The sequence below is a fragment of the Gossypium hirsutum genome, chromosome D09, assembly GCF_007990345.1.
Source record: "Gossypium hirsutum isolate 1008001.06 chromosome D09, Gossypium_hirsutum_v2.1, whole genome shotgun sequence".
In the NCBI taxonomy this organism is placed as follows: Eukaryota; Viridiplantae; Streptophyta; class Magnoliopsida; order Malvales; family Malvaceae; genus Gossypium; species Gossypium hirsutum.
This window is the reverse complement of record NC_053445.1, coordinates 30,450,843-30,459,604: the sequence shown is the minus strand read 5'-3', so window position 1 is coordinate 30,459,604 and position 8,762 is coordinate 30,450,843. Positions and strand designations below refer to the sequence as shown.

At 40.9% G+C, this 8,762-nt stretch overlaps 1 protein-coding gene across 1 annotated transcript; it reads right to left on the bottom strand.

Annotated features, from left to right (window-relative positions):
• Positions 1-7,865: 7,865 nt before the first annotated feature.
• On the bottom strand, positions 7,866-8,540 carry LOC107892645 (uncharacterized). The gene has a single exon (XM_016817711.1). It carries the CDS (start codon positions 8,538-8,540, stop codon positions 7,866-7,868), a length of 675 nt encoding a protein of 224 aa, XP_016673200.1.
• Between the last annotated feature and the right edge of the window lie 222 nt (positions 8,541-8,762).

The window sequence follows — 8,762 nt, the reverse complement described above, 5'->3', positions numbered from 1 at the left end:
TCGTGTGGCTTCAATTGTCTTGACGCATAGGCCACAAGTCGACCTTCTTGCATCAATACGCAACCCAACCCAAGTAGGGATGCGTCACTATAAACGACAAACTCTTTACCCGATTCGGGTTGCACCAAAATTGGAGCTTCAGTCAGATGAGTTTTCAGTTGATCGAAGCTTTTCTGACATTTCTCCGTCCATTCGAACTTAACATCCTTCTGAAGTAGCTTCGTCATTGGTGTGGCTATCATCGAGAATCCTTTGACAAATCGTCGGTAATAACCGGCGAGCCCTAGAAAGCTCCGGACTTCGGTAACATTTCTCGGAGGCTTCCAGTTAAGTATGGCTGAAATTTTGCTCGGGTCAACTCGAATACCCGATGTGGATACCACATGACCCAAGAAGCTAACCTCTCTTAACCAGAACTCACACTTACTGAACTTAGCATATAACTGCTTATCCCGCAAAATTTGCAACACTTGCCTCAGATGCTCAGCATGTTCGGTCTCATCTCTTGAATAGACCAAGATGTCATCAATAAACACAACTACGAACCGATCCAAATACGGCCTGAAGATCTGATTCATCAAATCCATAAACACCGCAGGGGCATTAGTGAGCCCAAACGGCATCACTAAGAACTCGTAGTGACCGTACCTCGTTCTGAAAGCAGTTTTGGGTACGTCCGAATCTCGAATCCGCAACTGATAATAACCCGATCTCAAATCTATCTTTGAAAACACCGATGCTCCCTTTAATTGATCGAACAGATCATCAATACGCGGTAACGGATACTTATTCTTTATCGTCACTTTATTCAGTTGACGATAATCAATGCACAACCTCATGGTTCCGTCCTTCTTTTTCACGAACAATACTGGTGCACCCCAAGGTGAGAAACTCGGTCGAGCGAAACCTCTATCCGTCAATTCTTGCAACTGAGCTTTCAACTCTTTTAACTCGGTTAGTGCCATACGATACGGAGCGATCGAAATAGGCGTAGTTCCAGGTACAAGCTCAATACCAAACTCTACCTCCCGAACAGGTGGCAAACCCGGTAACTCTTCAGGAGAAACATCCGGGTATTCACAGACCACCGGCACCGATTCGGGTTTCTTTTCTAACTCCTTGTCATCAAGTACATACGCGAGGTATGCTTCGCACCCTTTCCTTACATATTTCTGGGCCAACATTGCTGATATTACAGCTGGCAACCCCCTTAAGTCCGCAGACTCAACTCGGATTATTTCGTTATTTGCGCACCTCAAATCGATAGTCTTGCTTTTGCAATTCACAACCGCATCATGCGCGGTTAACCAATCCAAACCAAGAATAACATCGAACTCGTCGAACGGCAAAAGCATCAAATCGGCCGGAAAACAGGATTCTCGGATTATTAGAGGGCATCTCTTACACACTTTATCAACAAGTACGCATTGACCCAAAGGGTTTGATACTCGAATTACGAGCTCAGTAGACTCAACAGGTAGAGTCTTACTGGTTGCTAAGGTTTCACATACATATGAATGAGTAGAACCAGGGTCAATCAATGCAATCACATTAGTATCAAAGAGAGTGAAGGTACCAGTGATGACGTCGGGGGAGGATGCCTCCTCTCGTGCGCGAATGGCATATGCTCTAGCAGGAGTACGGTTCTCGGCGCGATCGGCCGTATCAGAGGCCCCCCTCTGACTACCACCCCTGCCTCCTAAAATTCTCGGTGGTCTACCTCTAGATGTCACTCCACTAGGTCTTGCACCTTGAATCTTATTCTTCTCATCCAGCTCCGTGCAATCTCTAATGAAGTGGTCCTTCGAACCGCATCCGTAACAGACCCTGCTAGTAGACTTGCCCCAACATTCACCTAGGTGTCGTCTTCCACATTGGGGACATTCAGGTTTCTCGTGACAATTATTGCCCACACTAGCTACCGAAGTAGCTCGGGAGCCCATCGATGGTCTTGCCCTGATGGAAATTCCCGCAGTCGCCCTCGACTTCTTAATGTCCTCCCTGAACTTCTTTACAGCTGAGAACGGAGCTTTACCCGTCGATCTCTTACGATAATCTCTAGCTTCAAATTCAGCCTTCCTCTTCTCCTTTCCAAGTTCTTCCGCCTTACAGGCTCGTTCGACTAGTGTTACGAATTCTTTTATTTCCAAAATACCCATTAGTAGCTTTAAATCTTCATTCATTCCTTCCTCGAATCTTTTGCACATAGCAACCTCGTCAGCTACACACTTCCGGGCATACCTACTGAGTCTTACGAATTCATGTTCGTATTCAGATACAGTCATACGGCCTTGCTTGAGTTCCAAGAACTCCTTACGCTTCTGATCAATGAACCGTTGGCTAATAAATTTCTTCCGGAATTCCATTTGAAAGAAGTCCCAAGTTACTCGCTCGTTCGAGACTATGGAAATCAAGGTCCTCCACCAATAGTAGGCTGAGTCTCGCAACAAAGATACAGCACATTTTAGACATTCGTCGGGTGTGCATGACAATTCATCGAACACCCGAATGGTATTATCTAGCCAGAACTCGGCCCTTTCGGCATCATCAGTTACTATGGCCTTGAACTCCTCGGCCCCACGCTTCCTAATCAAGTCTACAGGTGGCTTACTCAGCCTCACAGGATCAGCGACTGATGGCATTACAGGCTCTTGGGGTGGATTATTCAAATTCGGGAATTGTTGGACAGCCGGGTTGGTTCGGGCATATTGCGCGACCCACTCATTCATCATGGTAAAGAAGGCTTGTTTAGCCCCCTCACCTTGATTATTCGCAGATGACTGAGGTTCAACAGGCGGCGTCCCTTGTGCAGGAGCAGCCGCTACGCTCTCAACGTCATCCGCTAGGGTTCTTTCTACACCGGGATCCATTTACTAATCAAAACAAAAACATTTCAACCGTCGGAAGTCATCACACATTTAAACATTAACATTCGGCATGTATAGCTAGACTCATACGCGCTATGGTAGTCCTAGAACCGACTATACCATAGCTCTGATAACAATAAAATGTAACACCCCGAACCCGAAACCAACACCGGAGTCGAACACGAGGTGTTAACTGGCTTTAACCCCTTACAAAATTTATTTTCCAGACACTGCCCAATCTGTGTACTAGTCGTTTTAAAAATCATATCTTGAGTTTCGTAACTCGAAAATCAGTTTCGTAATTTTTCCCAGAAACTAGACTCATGTGCCCATCTATGTATTTTTTTCTAGAATTTTTGGTCGGGCCAATTAGTACAGTTTATTAGTCAAAGTTTCCCAAGTTGCAGGGGTCGACTACACTGACCTTTGCCCATTACGACTTGAATATCTCCCTGCACAGGGCTTCAATACTGGTGCCGTTTGTTTCTATGAAAACTAGACTCAGAGAGGAATCTGTACATATATGGTACGACCCCTAATTGTCTCTGGTTAATTTATAATGAATTTCCAAAGTCGGAGCAGGGAATCCAGAAACCGTTCTGGCCCTGTCCCACTAAAATCTGATTATCTCTTAATATACTGCCCATATGATCTTTTCGTTACTTCCTCATGAAAGCAGACTCATCGAGCTTCGATTACATAATTTATTCATCAATTAATTCCACTCCTACTATTTTTAGTGATTTTTCAATCTCATGACACTGCTGCTGGCAGCATCTGTTACGAAAGTAACTAGGTCCATTTCATGCCTACCCTTGATCCAATTCAATCGAACATTCGTGCCATTTTCGCATGGCTTAAAGTTTACATGCCATAATTCAAACACAACGTACTAGCTTATACATGCCAAAATGATCTTCTAAACACACTAAGAAGAAAGTACCAAAACTTGCTATCCGGTGTGATGACTTCGATGACGGCCCGACCCCGCAAAAATAGATGAGTCCAAGCAACCTATAATGGGTGACAAGGAAACACCGAGTGAGTTTATAACTCAGTAAGTCATAAGCTATGCACTACCATCCATCAATAACATTATCACAAGAGAAAACAAAATGGAACGAGGCTAATTACTCCATCCATTCCGAACCATACCATAGTTCCTCCAACCTATCAATTCAATTTCATATCAATTCATGCATTCACATTCCATATACTCATCAATAGGACATTGAAGCATTTTCATAAATCAATTTATTTTCGTTACAATCAAACGACTAAACGGCCTTTCACCCATCCTACGATAAATTTTATGTATGTGACTTCAAGTATATTTGTCACATAGGTTCAAACTTACCGAGCTCAACACCAAGTATAAGCATAGCACATAATAGCCATGTACTCAAAACACTTACCCGATCCGCTGTCCGCGATCGACTCAATAGTGTCGCACACATAGTGTCCGTAATGATTCACGAATGTATATCAAGTCCGCACACTCAGTGCTATATAATCAACTCGCACACTTAGTGCTACATAATCAAATCGCACACTTAGTGCCACATAGTCAAACTCGCACACTTAGTGCCGCATGGTCAATTCGCACACTTAGTGCATCATATTCATTTCGCACACTTAGTGCAACATAGTCGAATCGCACACTTAGTGCTGTACAATTTAATCCCGCGCACTTAGCGCCAATCTCATGGTCATAAATGGTTATCCCGCACGTTTAGTGCCGAGATCAACAACTCAGTACATCTTACCTCTTTTCTTTCATTCAACAATTTCATCATCACATACGTACATGCATATATATATATATGTATATTTATTCATTCCATTCAGCATCAATACATACACATTATGACCATTTGAAATAGTACCAACTACATGCTTAATGACTTACCTCGTGTTGGGTAAGACGGTTCCAACTCGGCTACTCGATAACCTTTTCTTTGCCTTTGCTCGATTCACCTCCTTTAGCTCCTTGAGCTAAATCAATAATTTAACTAGTTTAACCATCTTGCTAACCATTCATACTTCAATTACACATGCATATGTATGTTTGTATATTCGGCAATGACAATGGTAATTTAGCAACCCTTAGTTTAACTCATAATTGTTCATAACACATTTAAAGCATCCACTCCATTCCATCATTTTAAAGCACATACATTACTCAATATTATCCAAATTCACATTCGGCATTTTCACAAACACACATGCCGATTTCATTCACTCATTTCTAATGTTAATTAAGAAATGTCGAATGTCACCAACTAAATGGCATACACACTCACCCACATGTATAAAAATCATCCACACCCCCTATAGCTCATTCGGCCTTCACCCTTGCTAGTTTTTCCCATTCTTTTGTCGGTTATATATACATAGTCCTAAGGTAGTATCATGAATGGGCTTACATATATTTGTGTATATATATATATGGCCGAATATGCAAAGCTTAACTCAACATCACCTATGTTCCTAAGTGATGGCCGAATATGTATTTCTATATCTATTCATCAACTATATTATTACCTTTAATTTATCTAGTCACACAATTTCATCTCATGAATACTTGACCCAAGTCTCTCAAAAATGAAACAACATCTAAAATGAACATCCCATTTTACCCCATATGGCCGATTACTACATTAGTTACCAAGCTAACAAATTCAACAATTTCAACCTCATTACAACTTCTACCTATCCAATATAACATGAACACAATCCTCCACCCCTAAATTAGATTCGGCAATCACTTAACCCATTTTAACCTCAACCTTCAAGTTAAAAGCAATTAACCACTCACCATATCCTACATTACTATCCATTTTAATGACATTACACATCTACTAAGAGTTTCAAGCTTCTTGGCCGAACTTCAACCTCAAAATCCTAAGTCCAATCTATAGGATGAGTAGAATTTAAACTAACCATCTCAAACATGCATAGATTTTCAAGAATCCTTCAATACATACCTCATTCTAGTTGCATGCATGGCCAAACCTCTTAGAAACTTTTCCCCTTGGCACCGAATATTCAAGAGCTTCTTAATCAACTTGAAGATGACCAAATGCCTTAGCTTCACTTTCTTCTTTTCTTTCCTTCTCAAGTCACGGCAATGGGGGGGGAGAACATGGATGAGACAACTTTGTTCTCATCACCCCTCCCTTTTCATTTCTTTATTACTAACCCTTTATTATATTTTTTTCTCCCATAACACACTAACACAACATGTTTCCAACATGTTTCACCCCATAACATTTTGTCCACTCTCATGCTCATGGCCGGCCACTACTAATTGGGGGGGGGAAATTGACATGCAAGTCCCCCTTTTTCTTACATGCACTAATAGATCCTTATGCTTTGACCTATCATATTTCAAAATTTTCTCACATAAGTCCTATTTACTAAAATTCACCTACAATTAATCAAAATTCAAATATGAAATTTTCACACATGCATATATACATATAATAAGCATCAAATATGACAGCTAATTATTTTTATGACTCGGTTTAGCGGTCCCGAAACCACTTCCCGACTAGGGTAAATTTTGGGCTGTTACAATCCTGGATCTTTTCAAGCACGACTTCTTGTGTAGAAGATTTCAAACTTCTGAAAATGCTTCAAATGTTGTAACTTCTCCATTCAACTCCCCGTTCAAGTTGTCTTGCTCCTTTAAGTTCGAACTTGCTTCATTAGAACGCCCTTTCAGGTTTTCATCCTAATCCTTTTTGTTTATCAAAACACCCTTTTCGAGTTTTCATCTTGATTTTTTTTAGGCATAATATTTCTTCACAGCATCTGAGTTCACTAGCTTAGGAGATTCTTTGCCATCCATCTCAGTAAGAATCAGAGCCCTTCCCGAGAATGCTTTCTTTACAACATATGGCCCTTCTCAATTTGGTGCCCATTTTCCTCGAAAGTCTTTTTGTATTGGGAGGATCTTTTTTAGTACAAGCTCTCATTCACAGAATTCTCTTGGCCGCACCTTTTTGTCATGGGTCGTGATCATTCTCTTCTGGTACATCTGTCCATGACAAATTGCTCTCAAGCGTTTTCCTTCAATAAGGTTTTGTTGATCATATCTAACTTGAACCCATTCTGATTCTTCTAACTTTGACTCCATCAAGACGCGTAAGGATGGGATCTCCACTTCGATAGGCAAAATATCTTCCATCTTGTAAACCAAGGAGAAAGGAGTTGCTCCCGTAGATGTCCACATAGAGGTGCGGTATGCGTACAAAGCGAATGTTAGCTTCTCATGCCAGTCTTTATACATCTCAGTCATCTTCCCGATAATCCTCTTAATGTTTTTATTAGTCGCTTCTACTGCTCCATTCATTTTCGAGCGATAGGGTGAGGAATTATGATGCTTTATCTAAAATTGCTCACATACTTCTTTCATTATCTTGTTGTTCAGATTCAAAGTATTATCTGAAATGATTCTTTCAGGCAGACTATATCGACATATGATCTCCTTTTTTAGGAACCTACAGACTGTAGTCTTCGTCACATTGGCAAACGAAATGGCTTCTACCCATTTTGTGAAGTAGTCTATAACCACAAAGATGAATCGATGTCCATTAGAAGCCTTCGGGAAAATTGGTCTTATAACATCCATGCCCCATATAGAAAAAGGCCACGGAAAAGTCATGACATAAAGGGACAAATGAGCTGCATGAATTTTATCACCGTAAATTTAACACTTATGGCACTTTCGTGCTAGCTAATGCAATCCCTTTCTATTTTCAGCTAATAATAACCAAGTCTCATAATTTGTTTAGCCATAGTGAAACCATTGGCATGCATTCCAAAAATTCCTTCATAGACCTCTTCAAGTATCTTTCTGGCTTCAACATCGTCTACGCATCTCAAGAGCACTTGATCTTTTTCTCTTTTGTATAGAATATCCCCATCAAGAACAAATCCAATTACTATTCTCCTTATCGTTCTTTTGTCATTCTCGTTGTCTTGCTCGAGATATCATTGATTCTTGATATACTGCAAGATATCATGGAACCATGGTCGTCCATCTGACTCCTTCTCAATATTAAAATAATGTGCGGGAACCTCATATATGCTCATTTGGAGAGGCATTATTTTAATTCCTCTGTTTGCTTTGAACATTAGAGCCAAGGTGGCTAGGGCATCAGCCAATTGGTTTTCTTCTCGTGGGAAGAAGTTAAAAGTCACTTCTTTAAACTCTTTGAACAATTTCGCAATGAGATCGCGATACTTGACTAATTTTGAATCCCTCACTTCCCAATCTCCACGGATTTGATCAATGACTAATGCTGGGTCCTCGTACACCTCTAAGATTTTGATTTTTCTCTCGATAGCTGTACGAAGTCCCATGATGCTAGCTTCATACTCCGCTATATTGTTAGTACAGAAGAAATTTAATCTAGCAGTGAGCGGGTAATGGTCCCCTTCCGGTAACACTAAGACTGCTCCGTTCCTATGCCCCAATGCATTCGATGCACCACCAAAGCTCATCTTCCATGATTTCTCTTTTGATGACTCACACTCTTTTTTTGAAATGCACATCAAGTCTTCATCTGGAAAATCGAATCTCAAAGACTTGTGCTCTTTTATTGCTCGACTTGCCAAGAAGTCAGCTATCGCGCTTCCCTTTATCGACTTTTGGCTCACATACATGATGTCATACTCAGACAATAAGATCTGTCATCGTGCCATTCTTCCTAAGAGTGCGGGTGATTCCATTATATATTTTAACGGATCCAACTTCGAAATTAACCATGTCGTATGATACAACATGTATTGTCTAAGCCTCCGAACTACCCAGACCAATGCACACCATAAATTTTCAATTGACGGGTACTTTGCCTCATACTCTGTGAACTTTTTTATTGAGGTAGT